Here is an 18,607-nt window from a genome sequence, read left to right as displayed (position 1 = left end):
CCTTAAACTGAAGTTAATCATAAAATTTCTCTAGAGCATATTTTTATTTATTGTATATAGATGCAAGTTCAAAAGCTGAAAACTGAGAATCCTTCCTACTCTAAACTAGCTCATGAGAATTCAGTGATGCTTTTTTAAAACTACTGAGGGTTATCAAAGGTAGTTGTTTGAATATATACTTTCTCCACTATAAATATATAAACCTATTCCCACCTAAAAGTAACTGAGCTTTCAGGAGTGCTTTAAAGAGGGATAATATATATGATTGCATGAGAACACACAGAGGTATGGAAGTAAGTGGAGATGCACTATGCCTTCTTCGAGGGCAGCACAAGTAGCCATTTCCTATCAATTCTCCATATCCCTAATATTTCACTTTCTAGGCTATCATTAGTTCTATACTCTTTGATGTAAGAGAACTCATGACATATTTATCAACATCTCTAATAATTAGCATTCACTCTGCTAATAACACCATCACTCTCTTCCCTATTCTCTCTAATCACTTTGATAGCTAATTCTCTCTGCTGTCATTCCTCCTGCCAGAAGCCAATCATATTTGAAGACAGACAATGATAAATTAAAGATACATAAATTAACCAGTAGGGCAACTACTAAGAAAGTAAAGAAGTATAGTTAACTAATCAATAGTGAAGATTTAAAAAAAATAGAATACTAAAATATAATTGATCTAAAAGAAGGCAGGAGAGATGAATAAAGGCCATTAGAATAAATAATAAACAAATACCAAGGTGATAAACTTAAACCCAAAAAAGACCAATAGTTGCATTAAATGTGTCTAAACATTCCACTGAATGAGCAAAAAATGTTAGAATATAAAAGCAAGAACCAATTATATGCTCTCTATCAGAAACTCACTTTATCTATAAAAAATACAGACTAAAAGGATGAAAAAAGTCATACCAGGAAAACTCAAACACAGCTGGAGTGATGATCAGAAAGAAAATTAAGAAAACAATCCCATTTATAATTGACCCAAAAAGAAAATATCTAAAAATAAATTTGAGGAGGGGAAAGATTTGTACACTAAACACTATAAGACACTGATGAAAGAAACTGAAGACACAAATTAATAGATAGTTCATGTTCATGGACTGGAAAAATACTGTGAAAATCTCCATACTACCTAAATCTAAAGATTTAATTCAACCCCCATCAAAATCCCAATGGCATTTTTTTTTTATAGAACAAAAGACAAATCCTAAAATTTGTATGGAACCACAAAAGACCCCAAATAGCTAAACTAATCTTGAGAAAGTAAAACGAAGCTGAAGGCGTCACACTTCCTAATTTCAAACTGTATTATAAAACCATAGTAATCAAAACAGTATGGTACTGGCATTAAAAACAGACATATGGGGTGCTTGGGTAGCTCAGTCAGTTGTCCAACTCTTGATTTCAGCTCAGGTCATGACCTCACGGTTCATGGGATCAAGCCCTGAATTGGGCTCTGCACTGACAGCATGCAGCCTGCTTGGGATTCTCTCTCTTTCCCTCTTTCTCTGCCCTTCCCCTCCTCATTCTCTCCCTGCCTCCCTCCCTCCCTCTCTCTCAAAATAAAGGTAAATTAATTTACAACAAAGGAGTCAAGAACATACAATAGGGAAAGGACAGTCTTTTTAATAAACAGTGTTGGGTTAACTGAACAGCCATATGCAAAAGAATGAAACTAGACCACTATCTTAAGTAGACAAAAATCAACTTAAAATGGTTTAAAGACTTGAATATTAAACCTAAAACATAAAACTTCTGGAAGAAAACATAAGTAAAAAGCTCTTAGATCTATCAGTCCTGGTGATGGTAATTTTTGGATTCAACACCAAAAGCAAAAGCAAAAAAGTAAAAATAAGTGGGACTATATCAAACTAAAAAGCTTCTGTACCGCAAAAGAAACCATCAACAAAATGAAAAGACAATCTACAGAATGGGAGAAAATATTTGTAAATCTATATCTGATAAGGGATTAATATCCAAAATGCATAAAAACTCATATAACCCAATAGCAAAAAAAAAAAAAAAACAATTAAAAATGGGCAGAAGATCTAAATAAGACATTTTTCCAAAGAAGATATACAAATGGCCAATAGACACATGAAAAGATGTTCAACACCACTAATCATCAAAGAAATGCAAATCATAATCACAATAAGGTATCACTTCACACCTACAAAAATGGCTATCATCAAAAAGATGAGAAATAAGCGTTGGTGAAGATGTGGAGAAAAGGGAAACCTTGTGCCCTGTTGGTGAACATGTAAACTGGTAGAGCCACTATGGAAAACAATATGGAATTGCTTTTAAAAATTAAAAATAGAGCTACCACATATGCAGTAATTCCACTTCTGAATATTTACCTGAAGGAAATGAAATCACTATCTGCACTCATGTACATTGCAGCATTATTTACAATAGCCAAGTCATGGAAGTAATCTAAGCATCCACTGACAGATGCATGGATAAATACAAGGTAGCACACACACACACACACACACACACACACACACACACACACACACACAGAAATACTATTTAGCCATAAAAAGGACTTTTTTTTTAATGTTTATTTACTTTTGAGAGATAGGCAGAGCATGAGCAGGGGAGGGGCAGAGAGAGACAGAGACACAGAATCTGAAGCAGGCTCCAGGCTCTGAGCTGTCAGCACAGGGCCCAACGTGGGGCTCGAACTCACAAACCATGAGATCATGACCTGAGCTGAAGTCAGTCGCTCAACCAACTGAGCCACCCAGGTGCCCCAAAAAGACATCTTTTTACTTGTGACAATATGGATGAACTTGAGGACATTAGGTTAAATGAAAAGCCAGGCAGAGAAAGACAAATACTGTATGATCTCACTTATATGTGAAATATAAAAACAAACAAACAAATGAAACAAACTCATAGAACGGAGTGTTATTTGCCAGAGGTAGGGGTTAGTGGTGGGGAAAATGGGTAAATGTGGTCAAAAGGTACAAACTTTCAGTTATAAGATAAACAAGTCCTGGGTATAGATATAATATACAACATGGTAACTATAGTCAATAATATATATTTGAAACTTGTTGAGAGTAGATCGTAAAAATTTTTTTTTACATTTATTCATTTTTGAAAGACAGAGAGAGAGCACAAGCAGGGGTGGGGCGGAGAGGGTGGGGGTACGCAGAATCTGAAGCAGGTTCCAGGCTCTGAGCTGTCAGCACAGAGCCTGACGTGGGGTTCGAACTCACAAACCATGAAATCATGACCTGAGCCGAAGTCGGATGCTCAATGACTGAGCCACCCAGTTACCCTGAGAGTAGATCTTAAAAGCTCTCATCCCTCCCCAAAATTTGTTACTTATCTGTGATGACGGATGTTACATAGACTTATTATTGTGGTTATCATTTCAAAATATACACATATATCACATCATTATGACATACACCTAAAACTAATATGATATTATATGTCAATTATATACCAATAAAAAATTAGCTCAAGTAACTATATTAACACATTTTTTAAATGTCTGTTTATATTTGAGAGAGACAGAGAGAGACAGTGTGTGAGCAGGGGTAGAAGAGGGGCAGAGAGAGGGAGACACAGAACTCGAAGCAGGCTCTAGGCTCTGGGCTATCAGCACAGAGCCCGACCCGGGGCTCAAACTCAATGGATCGTGAGATTATGACCTGCAGAAGTCGGGCACTTAACCGACTGAGTCACCCAGGTGCCCCAGATAGAGTAACTATATTAATTTTAGGTAAAGCAGAGTTCAGACTCACAGAACTAAAAGGATAAATTAACAAACTCACATACATATCTGAAGATTTCAAGATTTTTTTCTCAGTAATTGAACAAGTACACAGAAAATCACTAGGGGGAAAGAAGACTCAAGCTTCTATAAATAAGTTTAATATGATTGAAGTTCACTCTACCCAATAGTCCCCAGAATACACAATTTTTTCAAGTGCATTTAAAACAATCATCAAGATAGTCCATATGCTGGCCAATAAACTAAATCTCAAAACATTTTTAAGAACTGAAATCAGGTTCATTCATGAATTAGGTTATTAGAAACAACTTAATGTCCACTACTAATAACAAAAGGACACCTGGAAAATTCTAAATATTTGGAAATAAATACACACAAGAGATATTATAAGATATTTTGAAGTGAATAAAATGAAAATGCAATATATAAAAATTAGTGGGATGCAGGTATAGCATTGCCTAAAGAGAAGTATTTTATACCCTTAAATAGTTATATAAGGTTTAAAATCAATAATCTAAGCATTCATTTTAAGAAAAGTTAAAGACAGAATTGAACCCAAAGAAAATTAAGGAGTATAAGGGATCCTTAGGAAAATGGCTTTTTTTGTTTTTGTTTTTCAGTATAATTAACATAGCGTGTTATGTTAGCTTCAGGTGTACAATATGGTAATACAACATTTCTACACATTACTCAGGGCTCATCATGATAAGTGCACTCTTAATACCCTTTTATCTATTTTACTCTTTCTTCCACCCACTTCCAGTCTAGCAGCCACCAGTTTGTTCTCCATATTTAAGAGAGATTTTTTGGTCTGTTTTTCATTGTTCATTTGGTTTGTTTCTTAAATTCCACATATGAATAAAATCATATGGTATTTGTCTTTCTCTGTCTGATATACTTTATTTAGCATTGTATCCTCTAGGTCCATTCATGCTGTTGCAAAAGGCAAAATTTCATTTCTTTTTATGGCTGAGTAATATTCCAGTATGTGTAATATTCCACACACACATATATACATACCACATCTTCTTTACCCATTCTTCTATCAGTGGAAACTTAGGTTGCTTCCATATCTTGGCTATTGTAAGTAATGCCACAATAAACATAGGAGTGCATGTATCTTTTGAATTAATATTTTTGTTTTCTTTGGGTAAATACCCAGTAGTGGAATTACTGGATCATACGGTGATTTTTAATTTTTTTTTTAAATACAATTTATTGCCAAGTTAGCTAACATACAGTGTATATACAGTGTGCTCTTGGTTTTGTTTTTGAGGAAACTCCATACTGTTTTCCACAGTGGCTATACCAGTTTGCACTCCTACCAACAGTGCACGAGTGTTGCTTTTTCTCTACATCTTTAACAACACTTGTTATTCCTTGTGTTTTAGGTTTTAGCCATTCTGATAGATGTGAGATGATGTCTTATGGAGGTTTTGATTTGCATTTCCCTGACGATCAGTGATGTTGAACATTTTTTTAATGTGTCTGTTGGTCATTTGTAAGTCTTCTGATGGAAATGTTAGATATTTTAATTGTGGTGATAGTTACAAGGGTATAAACATGAAAAAATATACATTTGATAAAACATTTCAAACTTTGTTATTTTAAATGGGTGTATCCTACTAGTAAATTTTACTTCAGTAAACTACATTTTTTGATGTTTTTTTAAATTTGTTTTTGAGAGAGAGGGAGGAGTAGTGAGGGAGACAGAGAATTTCAAGCAGGCTCTGTACTGTTAGCAGAGAACCCAACATGGGGCTCAAACTCACAAATCGTAAGATCACGGCCTGAGCCGAAATCAAGAGTTGGACGCTTACCTGACTGAGCCACCCAGGGGTAGCTTTATCATTTTTAAAGAATAATGCAAAGTTCAACAATTTTGAAATTCTTGCTATCTTACCAACCCATAACTAGTAATAACAGATTACTGATAATACAAACTAAACATCTGATAATCCATTTCTCTAAAAAACTATCATAAACAACTCAGAATTAAAGAATTTGATTTAGGGGCGCCTGGGCGGCTCAGTTGATTGAGTGTCCGACTTTGGCTCAGGTCATAATCTCACGGTTCATGAGTTCGAGCCCCACGACAGGCTGTGTGCTGACAGCATTAGAGCCTGGAGCCTGCTTCGGATTCTGTGTCTCCCTTTCTCTCTGCTCCTCCCCCGCTCATGCTCCATCTCTCTCCTTCAAAAATCAATTAAAAAAAAAATTTTTTTTAAATTAAAAAAAGAATTTAATACACTCACCTAATTGATTACCTCCTAGTTTTACCGGTTCTGTCTCTACACTATTTAATTTGCCACTTTCTTGTTTGTCATTACAAGCAATAAGATTCTGAGATAACTGATTCGCGGCCAGGTTTGCCTGAAGCTTTTGAATTTCTGCCTCCTTTATTGCAAGTTTAATCCTGGAACAAAACAAAATACACCAAAACCATTAGAAAGATCTATATAAATATCTCCCACCATTTTTACCTTTCAAGTTGGCAAAAATTTTAAAACTCTGATATTAGTTAACTCTTGGGCAGGATGTAGAAATTCTCATATACCACTGATGGGAATGTAAACTGGCACAGCTACTTTAAAAACTTGATAGTACCTAGTAACAGTAAAAATGTACACATGCTATAACCCAGCACTTTCACTTTTAGGAATATACACTAGAGACACTCTGGCATATTGTATAAGGCAACACATAAAGGTATGTACTTTGCAGCACTGTTTGTAACAGAAGAAAACTACAGTTCTAGGTGACACAGTTCTAGGACAGACTCCTATACAGCTATTAAAACTACCTACACTAATCCACCCATTGATTGGTAACTCTAACTACCCACCTCAACATGTATGAATTTAAAAAATAATGCTGAGTAAAAAAGCAAAATTACAAACAATATAAGCATATATATTTTGCATGTATGTGTGAATGTAAACATACACAAAATGGATGGAAGAATACGTACCCAGTTCATGATGGTGTATTCTTAAGAGGAGAATGAGACTAGTGGGAAAGATCAATGGGTATTATCCACCCTGTAATGTTTTATGTTTTACTTGAACACATTTGAAAAAATATCACAGAATGTTAAGAAGAATCAAGTCTTAGTTCTGGAAACACAGTTGTTTGTTTTAATACTGGATGAACTTTTCTATATATTTTTCATCTTCTCAATTAAGGATTTTAATTTAACTGCCAATTTAAAAAAAACCACTGTATTTACTACAACTTCAGCATCTGAAAGCCATACCTCAATTCTGAAATCAACATTTTATTTGCCTCACAGCAGCCAATGTAATTGTCTTCCTTGTTTGACAAACTACTCATCTGGTGCTTAGAAAGAGGTGATTTAAAACCAAACACTTCACTTTTTAACTGCAAATTTAAAAAGAGACATACATAAACTTACAATATCTATGATGCAATTGTTTTATTCAGAACTCCAATTTTGAAAAATTGTGTGAATTTAATAGAAACAACCTAATGTCCGTCAACAGGATAAATGTAAAAATACATTATGAAATACTGAGATAACAGAAAAATCACAATAGTTAAAATAAACCCGCATTATATAAATCATTATGGAGGTATCACATAATATAACATTATGTGAAAAACAACAGAAGCACATGTAGTATTTTCCAAAACACTTTAGCTATATTTTTAATTTTTTTTAATGTTTATTTATTTTTGAGAGTGAGGGAGAGTGAAGGGGAGGGAGAGAGAAAGAGAGAGAGAGAGAGAGAGAGAGAGCGCGCGCACAAGTGAGGGAGGGGCAAAGAGAGAGAAAGAGACAGAGACAGAGAATCTGAAGCAGGCTCTGCACTGTCAGCACAAAGCCCGATGTAAGGCTCAAACCCACGAGCCCTGAGATTATGACCTGAGCTGAAGTCAGATGCTCAACCAAATGAGCCACCCAGGTGCCCTTGCTGTATTTTTAAAAATAAAATAAAATAGGTAAGAGTCAAAGAAATAAAATTGGTAAGTCTACCACCCATCCAAATATATTTGAAACCGGGGCATTTGGGTGGCACAGTTGGTTAGGCATCCAACTCTTGATCTCGGCTGGGATCTCACCACTTGTGAGTTCACGCCCTGCGTCAGGCTCTGCGTTGATGGTGTGGAGCCTGCTTGGGATTCCGTCTCTCCTTCTCTCTGACCCTCCCTCATTTGTGTTCTCTCTCTCTCAAAATAAATAAACTTAAAATTAAAAAATATATACATATTTGAAATCAGCCATGACACATTTATATAGTTTTCTCCTGATCTCACCTTTATTTTACAATTATCAGTAACAGATTTCTGACATAGTTATACTTAACCTTCTTTCTAATCTCACTTATATATATAGTTATATATGTAACTGAAAGAGAAATGATGGCCATCTGCTATCATAAAAACATTTTAATAAGTACACGAAAAGTTGCTCAACATTGTTAGTCATTAGAATAATGTAAATTAAAACCACAATGTGATACCACATCACACCCACTAAGATGGCTATAAATCTAAAAGACAGACAATAACAAATGTTGGCTAGGTTGTAGAAAAACAGGAACTCTCAGACATTCCTGGTGAGAATGTAAAATGGTATAGCCACTTTGGAAAACAGTTCAGTACAACTTTACCATATGACCCAGCAATTCCATTCCTAGGTATGTACTCAAGAGAAATGAAACTATGTCCACACACAGACTTGTATGCAAATGTTCGTAGCAGTATTGTTCATAATAGTCCAAACATGGAAGCAACCCAAATATCTATCTACTTATTGGTGAACAGTTAAATAAAATGTGGTGTATCCATACAATTGAATAATATTCAACAATAAAGTGATATGGAGTACTGATATATATCACAATGAATGATCCTCAAAAATTTTTAGAAAGCTAAAGACCATATATTGTACAATTTCATTTATATGAAAAATCCAAAAAAGACAAATCTCTAGAGGCAGAAAATACATTAGTGGTTCCCTAGGGGTGAGTGTGGTGAAGGAATCTTCTGAACGGTAAACTGAAAACTGGACTGCAGTGATTGCTCCAAAACTTGTAAGTTTACTAAAAATCACTGAATGGTACAATTAAAATGGGTGAATTCTGTGGTATACAAATATTACTTGAATAAAGCTGTTTTTTAAAAATCCTGTGCCATTCTTACATAGGGCGTCTGAGAGACTAAGAAAGGGTAGGAGCAGAAAAAGAAAAGGGATTAGGTAGAAAAGAAATTCATTACTGAAAGTAGAGATATGTAAAAAAAACATAAAGTAAAAGCTAATAAAGCAACCACAAAATGATGATCTCTTATAAAGCACTTGAGTAAAAGTTTCCTTTTCATCCATACTTACTGGCAACTGGGACATAACTTTTTCCAGACTTCTCAGTTCCACCCTTGAACTCTCTATTTCTTGCTGACACAAATCCAGTCGCTCATTCTGTGCTGCAACACGGACCTTTAATTCTCGGTTTTCATTCATTAGAGAAAATTTTTCTCTCAGTACTTCCTCTTTGTCTTCTAACTCACTCTCTAGCTTCAGAATACTTTGCTTAGATTCAGTTAGTTGTGCCATAACTTCTGAATTTTTCACTGCCATGATCCTTAATTTTTCTTTTCCATTGTTATTTTCCTCTTTTAACTGCCTATGAAGAAAAAAACATAAAAATGAAAACAAAATATATATTTATTTTCAGTAAATCCCAGTTAATCTCACTTTTAAAATATTTTAAAGCAGGGGGTGGGGAGGGGAAAAATGGGTGACGGGCATTGAGGAGGGCACTTGTTGGGATGAGAACTGGGTGTTGTATATAAGCGATGAATCACAGGACTCTATCCCCAAAACCAAGAGCACACTGTATACACTATATGTTAGCCAACTTGACAATAAATTATATTAAAAAATAAACAAATAAAAACATTTAAAAATTTTCAAAAAATAAAATATTTTAAAGCTTTAATTCTGAAATAATAATACCTGCTCACATTTACTGAGTACCTACTTTCTGCATGCCAGGCACTCACAACTTTATGTGGGTAGCACGATTATCATTCTCTGTTTATAGATAAGGAAACTAAGGTATATAAAGGTTATAAAACTTTCCCAGTGTCTCATAGTAAGGAGGAAGGCAGGATAACTCCATTATCTTTGAAGCACTTGTGCTCCCTTTATAAAAGTATAAGACAGGAGATCTAACTCCCACATCCTAATTCAACATATTGCAACTTCAAGAAAGTTTTAGGTTATATAAGGAAAAATCATGAACTATTAGCCACAACTCTAAAAGATAGTAATCAACCATTAACAGATTACTAGGCAGTAATATTTTCATATATGTTTGTGTTCATCTTCTCTAAATATATGCAAAGCAAATATGTTGATCATATCACTCTATATTTGCAAGTATATTAATATCAACACATTTTATTCATTAAAAATCCTAACATTATACCCAGAAAACAATTGCAGTCATGAAACCTAGCTTTCTATGTAATTTAAGGCCACAATTACAATATACAAAATATTCTATTTTAAAACGTTTCAGTTCTTTCTCCATTTCCACACAAAACTCCTTTTTCCATAACAAGATACTGTACCTTAATTTTTCTTTCAGAATTTCAAGGTCACTTTTATATACACCACACTTTTCCTGCAGCCTTTTATTTTCTTTTTCACAGCTAATTAGATTTTTCTCTAATATTTCTTCTTCAACTTGAACCTAAAACAATAATTTGTTTTAAGTGGACATACTACTGTAGTCATAAATTTTAGGTGTTTCAAACCAAAAAGTAGTGACTTCAGAAATAAGCAGGAGAGTAGAGTAAGTATTTCACACGTTTAAGTCCCCAGCCTTGTAGTGAAAGGAGCAAAGTGACGGGCAGTAACAAAGGACGAGGAGGGGGATGCCACCACCTGTCCAGAAATGGTTGAGAGCCTATGACAGAGGGGCAATGGCACTATCACCCGACAGGAAGCATTCTGGCCTCGCGGGAGCAAAGCAAGCAATTTATGCAGGGATGCTGCATGAAATTAACTAAAGGCTAACTATGCTGCAAATGTTATGGAGAAATAACTTTTGAAATTTTAGCCACAAGATACTCCCACTGAAATTACAGTCCAAATCTAAACCAGATAAAAATCAAGCACTCAGGTGAGAGTGGTGGCAGTGACAGAACAGGCAGATCTGCCTCTGTTACATCGACCTAACTAGAGGTACCTACTGAGTGTGGTTTGAACTGATAATCCTAAGGAGAAATGTGGAAAAAAAATCATCTTAACATTTTTCTCTTTCCTCTATAAAGTCCTCCCTCTCCCTGAACATATTACCCCTGCTAGGTATTCTATCTCCCCCGACAAATTACCTTATTAAAAATCCCTCCTACAAAATTTCATTCCCACAGGGATCTTCTCCAAGGCCTTCAAAACAGTGATCTGATTAATTTACACTTAAGAACAGTATCTGACGGGATTTTAAGAATTTTTCATTGAAATATAGTTGACAAACAATGTCACATTAGTTTCAGGTGTACAATACAGTGATTCAGCAACTCTATGCATTATGCTGTGCTCACAAGTGTAGCTATCATCTGACGCTACATATACTATTATAATACAATTGACTATATTCCCTATGCTGTACCTTGGATGCCTGTGACTTCCACATGCCATAACTGGAAGTCTGTATCTCCCACTCCCCTTCACCAATTTTGCCCAACACCTCATCAGTTCTTTGTATTTATGGGTCTGTTTCTGCTTTTTGTTTGTTTATCTTTTAGAGTCCACATATAAGTGAAATCATATGGTATTTCTTTCTTATTAAACTTTTAATAATAATATTTCTTCTACCCTTCTACCTTTCTTTGAACAGAATCATTAACTTTCTCTTTTTCAATTACTATCTCAAGATGGAATTCTCTCATGTTAGTATCTATCAACCAGACCTCTCTTCTGAGCTCAATGTCTGAATACTCAACATGTGGCCTTCCTCCAAACAGGTTTTATTATCCATATGACTTGAAAATATTAAGTGAATGTAATAAAGTCACTATACTACCATGTAGAATCTGTTAAAGGAATTTTCCCTTTGAGAGGAAGGAGTAAGATCCTCTCAGGGTGGTAGGTCCAGGGAGACAACTGAAGGCTATACAATCTACTCTGTCTTCATTTTTATGGAGGTGATAGGAACAAATTTTCTGCTTCTACTTCTACAGCTCCAACCTCTGCTCACTCACCTCATCTTTCTCCGTATTCTTTTCTTTCTCTGTATTTTGTTCTTCCCCTTGTCTCCATTCTTTTCCCACTTTGATAAAAAAGTTTCTGCTCATTATAAGATTATGAACACCAGCCTTAGCCAATATTTACAATTCTTTATTCCAATGATTTTATTACAAGGTCATAAAAATTATTCCCCACTTTAACTATAAACAAATACATTCTATTTATGTCTATTTTTATTTTTAGAATATGGACAGTTCCAAAAAAACTGAATTTGCACAACTGCTTCTTACCTTTTCCAGTTTTTCAGCCACTTTTTCTTTATAATGTTGGAAAGCTTTACTCAGCTCTTCAGCATTATATAGTGCTTCATTCCTTTGTCGTTCAGCTCTAAAATTTAAAAAGGGAGAATAAAAGTAAAGAATGCTCTGCATTTAACTAGTGAAACTCCAAAGTAACCTATATTTTATTATAAGAAATAATTAGAGACAAGCAGTACTAAAAAAGAGTATTGAGCTTAAGCTGCAAAATAAAGAATAGAGACTACAATAATTTCCTCACTGTATCAATATGAAAAATAAAATATAAAGCACCACATAAACTTTGAAACATACATACATTCTTATGTGTTAGCAATTTTTTTCTCTATCTGGAAAAGATCAGGGAAGCAGCCTAGGCCGTATAAACTCAAAAATCAGAATTTCAAAATATTACAGAATCAATCCATGGTCTAGTATATTAAAAATATTCGGTAAATCCTGCGACCTTTGCAAAGGGCAAGTAAATTTTCAAAAAGGTATTTCAAAAGACAGTAGTAACTTCCAAAAGATGTAAAAATCTGAACAAAAAAATCTACCCACTATGAAGCACTGTCTTAGTTGACCCTGACCTTTCCTCATACTTTTCACACTGAGTTGAGACAATTGGGCCAATGTAGTCAATTTCATAGCTACCTCTAAAAATTATTCTATTATTTAAACCTCCTCTCATCATATTCATTCCACTGTAAGGGTAGTTAGTGACTCTACTCTTATCAAGAGTGAATTTCTCTACACTCTAGACCTCAGCTCTTCCCCTTTCAGGGACTTAACTCTATCTTCTATACTTTCAGTCTCTTCTCTACTGGTTTACAAATTCAGTGGAAGTATCTCTTACTTTCTAAATATATGTAGTACTTAAGTTTGGATAGCAACTGTGGATATCAAAGTGTCTATCTGGTTCCAAAGTTTTAGATAAATGGTAATGGCTTAAATATTTTCTTAAATGTTTATTTTTGAGAGACAGAGTGCAAGTGGGGAGGGGCAGAAAGAGAAGGAGACACAGAATCCAAAGCATGCTCTGAACTGTTGTCAGAGCCTGACACAGGGCTTGCCGATGTCGGACACTTAACCGACTGAGCCACCCACGTGCCCTGGTAAGAGTTTAAATAATAAGGGATTTATCTAAAAATCTAAGAGAATATATTCCATTACATAGTTTGCATAAATAGAGCTCAGAGGGCAAAGGATACCTGTATTTCTCACTTAAACAAAACCCTCCACTGATATGCTTTCCTCTCTCGTCCTTGCTTTTAAGACAAACTAATCCACTTTTACACTTACCTACTCTTCCTCACCACCGATTAAAAAAAAGCAAAGACAGATTTTAGCCATACAGAAAAGTATACATAAACATCCATGCACTCCCAATCAAGCTTTAATGAATCTTCTTTTTTTTGTTTCATGTAGCATTTTTTACTTTAAGCAAACATTATAGACATTACAGAGCTGTGGTCCCTGTGTCCCTTCCAAATCCCATTCCCCTGACTTCTTCCAAAGGTAACCGTAGTCTTTTTTTTTTTATTACAAAACATTTTGTATGTTCACATGTTCACCTAAACCCACAAGTAATACATCCCAGTTCACTTATTCCAAGAGGCACATTATTTTCATTATTTTAACACCTCTAAAATTGGTATGTATTTTATAATTAATGGTATATAATAGTTTCACGGTGATATTTTTCTTACTGATTACCTAAATAATGATGCACCTTAAGATCTGTGTAATCTTATATTCAATAAAACATCATAGTTTCTTCCCATGTTTTTATACTTTATATGATCACCCTATATATATTTATAGCATCACACTATATATATCCTTCTGTAGATTGCTTTTATTCAGTATCATTCAAGATCTATGTTCATCTTTGTGACTATAGTTCATTTAAAAAAATTTTTTTTAATGTTTATTTTTGAGAGAGACAGAGACAGAATGTGAGTGGGTTAAGGGCAGAGAGAGAGGGAAACACAGAATCTGAAGCAGACTCCAAACTCTGAGCTGTCAGCACAGAGCTTGATGTAGGGCTCAAACTCACAAGCCGTGAGATCATGACCTGAGCCGAAGTCGGATGCTCAACCGACCGAGCCACCCAGGCACCCTGACTATAGTTCATTTTTTAAAATCTAGGGCATACTATTCTATTGCATGAAAATAGTATAATTTATTTTGTACATTTTTTATTTGATAGACATTGAGGTTGTTTCCAGCTAATACAAACATGTTGCAGTGAACATCCCAGTGCACAGCTTCTTGGCAGTATGTGGGAGAGTTTCTTTAAAATAAACAAGAGCTCTGTGCTGACAGCTCAGGCCCTGGAGCCTGTTTCGGATTCTGTATCTCCCTCTCTCTCTGACCCTCCCCCGTTCATGCTCTGTCTCTCTGTGTCTCAAAAATAAGTAAACATTAAAAAAAAAATGTGTTTATGTGCTCGCTTCGGCAGCACATATACTAAAAAAAAAAATGTGTTTAAATAAACAAGAGCTGAATTGCTAAATATTTTCCAAAAGGTATTTCCAAGTTGAAGGTACAAGGTAGGAGCACCTTTAGCTTTATGAAACCTTTTTTATCAGTTTTTTTTAAGTTTTTTTTTTTTTAATGTTTATTTACCTTTGAGAGGGAAAGACAGAGCACAGTGGGTGAGGGGCACAGAGAGAGGGAGACAAGACACAAAATCTGAAGGCGTCTCCAGGCTCTGAGCTGTCAGCACAGAATCCAAGGCAGGGCTAGCAACTCACAAACTGAGAGATTATGACTTGAGCCAAAGTCAGACACTTAACTGATTGAGTCACCCAGGCATCCCTGGTTTATTTATTTTTTGAGAGAGACAGCAAGCAAGTGAGCAACCGTGTGTGGGGGAGGGGCGGAGAGCAAGGGATACAGAGAATCCCAAGCAGGCTTCACACTGCGGACATTTTGAACTCACAAAATATGAGATCATAAACTGAGCAGAAATCAAGCATCTTGGATGCTTAACCAACTGAGCCACCCAAGCACCCCTGAAACCTTTTTTTAAAAAGTGGTACAGCAGCACTATCAATTTACATTCCCAACCAAAAATGTGTGTAAGAGTTTCTGCTGTACTACTACACCTTCACCCATGCTTAGAGAAAACAGTATATAATAATAAAATAACCTACTTCAGCCTCTCAACAATCTATAATGAAGTACCAAAAATGAGGCAGTCACAGGTTAAGTAACTTGACTAAGATCTCATAGATTACAGGGAATATAACCTGTTTCCAAAAACTCTTAAGCATTTTGCACTACTACTTCTGGCATGGCATTCAATCTAGCAGGCCGTAGCACTACAGTGTTTGGGTTTAAATTCTCACTGTACCACTTTCTGTGTGTTCTCAATCTCTCTCAAATTCAGTTTCTTCATCTGTAAAATGAGGATGTTGTCAATATTCTATGATTGTTTGAAGAGTAAACGAGTTATACACTTAAAGCACTAAGAAAAGTATTTCCATATAGTGAATGCTAAATTATTATAATTATCACCAAATTAAAAACTTATGCCCATCTAATAGTGTTAAGTGATTGTATTTTTACAACCTCATTGTAATTTTTTTTTAATTTTTTTTAACATTTATTCATTTTGAGAGACAGAGAGAGACAGAGTGCAAGTGGGGGTAGGGCAGAGAGAGAGGGAGAGACAGAATCCGAAGAAGGCTCCAGGCTCTCAGCTGTCAGCACAGCACCAATGTGGGGCCCGAACTCACCAACAGAGATCATGACCTGAGCCAAAGTCTGACACTTAATCATTCCATACAGTTTTGAAGTTTTATTCAAGGTAACTTAATGCAGGAGAGGGGTGGTGGGGAGAGGAGATATCCACCAGCAAAAATTCACATAGCACTGCAGCTATTCTCCACAAAGTCCAGACCTTAGCCTATAGGTTTAATAAAGCAAGGGGACACATGGAGTGGAGTGGGAAGAGCACTGTAGTGAGATCAAAGGGTTTGTATGTATTTCAAAAGATTGCATGCACCTGACAGCTAACCTTTAATCAAACCTTGAGGCACTACCTGTATGTCAGAAAGGGAAAAGACTATGTTATTTCTTACAGATTCCTGGGAGGCCAAAGCAAGCCTCTCCTCATCCCTACCTTGATGGGCATTTCTAAAAGGTACGTATATTAATCTCCAAGGGTCCTGGAACACATAAGCCCCAAGAGAGGTAATCCAGTGAACATGAACAAGATGGAAGGCCAAAGATAGAGTCAGTATTGTCAGTACTCCTACAAGTTCAAAGCTGGGATCTAATTTTTAAAATCAATAATTAATTCTCCCAGCCACAGTTTTTGAACTTTTTTGTTTTTTAAATTTCAAACAGGTACTCCTTAATGCAGATTCGCCAATTTTTGACATTTTGCCACAACTGCCCATGTCTCTCACTTGAGAGATTTTTTTTGTACTGAACTACATTCTAGAGTAATTAGTAACCTTCACCTTTATTTTATTTTAATATTTTTTTAATGTTCATTCACTTTTTGAGAGACAGAGAAGAGTGTGAGCAGGGCAGGAGCAGAGAGAGAGAGGGAGACACAGAATCTGAAGCAGGCTCCAGGCTCTGAGCTGTCAGCACAGAGCCGAATGCGGGGCTTGAATTCACGAACCCTGAGATCATGACCTGAGCCAAAGTCAGACACTTAGCTGACTGAACCACCCAGGTGTCCCAGTAACCTTCACCTTTAATACTTTAGTACGTATCCTAAGAACACAGACAATGCCTCATATAACCATAACTATCAAATTCAAGAAATCTGAAACTGTTACAACACTATTATCTAATGTACATTCACATGTAAGTTATCAATTATTCCAATAATGTTCTTTACAGACCTTTTTTTTCCTTCTGATCTAGGATCACATACTGCTTTTAGTTATCATAAATCTTTAGTTTCTTTAATCTGTAATATCTCAGCTGTTTGTTAAGTCTTTCATGAAACTGACTTTTTTTTTTTACAATAATAGCTTAAATTTATTGAACATCTATTATGTGCCACAGAGAGTTTTAGCTGCTTTACATACCTAATCAAAGAGTCATAACTCATTAAACTGGACATTATCCTTATCTTATCTGTAACTAGGACCCAGAAAGATTACACAATATGTTCAAGGCATGCCCTCATAGTTACTAAGTAGTAAACTTAATGTATGAATCTAAGAAGGAGGTGGACTTAACCACTGGACTACTGATACAAAATTAGATGTCAGACAAGATACATAAAAAACATGTGCGTTTAGAATCATGCTATGCATGGGGTGCCTGGGTGGCTCAGTCAGTTAAGCATCCAGCTTCTACTCAGGTCATGATCTCACAGTTCGTGGGTTCGAGCCCAACATTGGGCTCTGTGCTGACAGCTCAGAGCCTGGAGCCTGCTTCAGATTGTGTGTCTTCCTTTCTCTCTGCCCCTCCTGTGCTCATGTTCTGTCTCTGTCTCTCAAAAATAAATAAACATTTAAAAAAAAAAAATCATGCTATGCAAATAATTTTTTTCTTATAGGGAAATATGGGCATTTTCTGTTTAGTAGATAGTAAAAACATACACACACACACACACACACACACACACACACACACACACACACAGGTTACTCAAAGGTCTACTCTGACACTGCTATTGAGTCACAGGAATGAGATCTTCAACAGCCAGAAACTGATGGTCAGTTCTGTGTTTTCTGTGAAGCCCTGGATTCAATGACTCTACCTTCTTTTACTTCCCAATGTGATCAAGTATATAACCCATGACTAATACTGGCATAAATGTGCAGCAGCCACTCAAGCTATTTGGAAGTTGCTTATCACTACAACATGATTTTCTCATCCTGCTTCCCCTCTCTTTTCTCAACTACCTACTATTTCTTAAGCCTATGTACTTCACCATGAGAGAAACACATCAAACTAGGGTTCTCTTCTGCTCTCCAGATGATGTGTACCCAGTGAGAAATTCAGTAAATCAGTGAATAAATGCTGCTAAATATTTGCTTAACCTTGTCTGTTTCCTCATGAGGAGATTCAGGCTATTCATTCTGGGGAGCACACTCCTCCATAAATGACATAGTACCCCTCTTATTATATACCACATATAAAAACACATGATGGCAGCCTGTCCAAAACCTTGGTGGGTTTTTTGTTTTGTTTTGTTCTGTTTTGTTTTTTTGGGAGACTGAGAGAGAGAGAGAGAGAGAGCCAGAGAGAGAGAAGGAGGGAGAATCTTAAGCAGGCTCCATGCCCAGCTCGGAGCCCAACTTGGTACTGGATCCAACCACACTGGGATCATGACCTGAGCCAAAA

The 18,607-nt window shown here is 35.8% G+C and overlaps 1 protein-coding gene across 12 annotated transcripts in view; it reads right to left on the bottom strand.

The window, feature by feature from the left end:
- Positions 1-18,607, bottom strand: part of CCDC18 (coiled-coil domain containing 18) — a 116,610-nt gene that overhangs the window by 77,859 nt on the left and 20,144 nt on the right. For 11 of the 12 annotated variants that reach the window (XM_019837450.3, XM_019837455.3, XM_019837456.3 and 8 more), the window contains 5 exons: positions 12,278-12,374; positions 10,367-10,488; positions 9,123-9,414; positions 7,026-7,150; positions 6,025-6,185 (listed from right to left, as the gene is read on the bottom strand). In XM_019837450.3, the coding sequence (XP_019693009.1) occupies positions 6,025-6,185; positions 7,026-7,150; positions 9,123-9,414; positions 10,367-10,488; positions 12,278-12,374 (797 nt within the window). Of the gene's footprint in view, positions 1-6,024; positions 6,186-7,025; positions 7,151-9,122; positions 9,415-10,366; positions 10,489-12,277; positions 12,375-18,607 lie in introns of those variants that run through there. The other variant, XM_045036215.1, reaches the window with a different exon arrangement.

This window comes from Felis catus, chromosome C1 (genome assembly GCF_018350175.1).
Source record: "Felis catus isolate Fca126 chromosome C1, F.catus_Fca126_mat1.0, whole genome shotgun sequence".
NCBI classification, from domain to species: domain Eukaryota; kingdom Metazoa; phylum Chordata; class Mammalia; order Carnivora; family Felidae; genus Felis; species Felis catus.
Note: the sequence above shows the minus strand (reverse complement) of the source record. Positions and strands in the feature narration are given on the sequence as shown.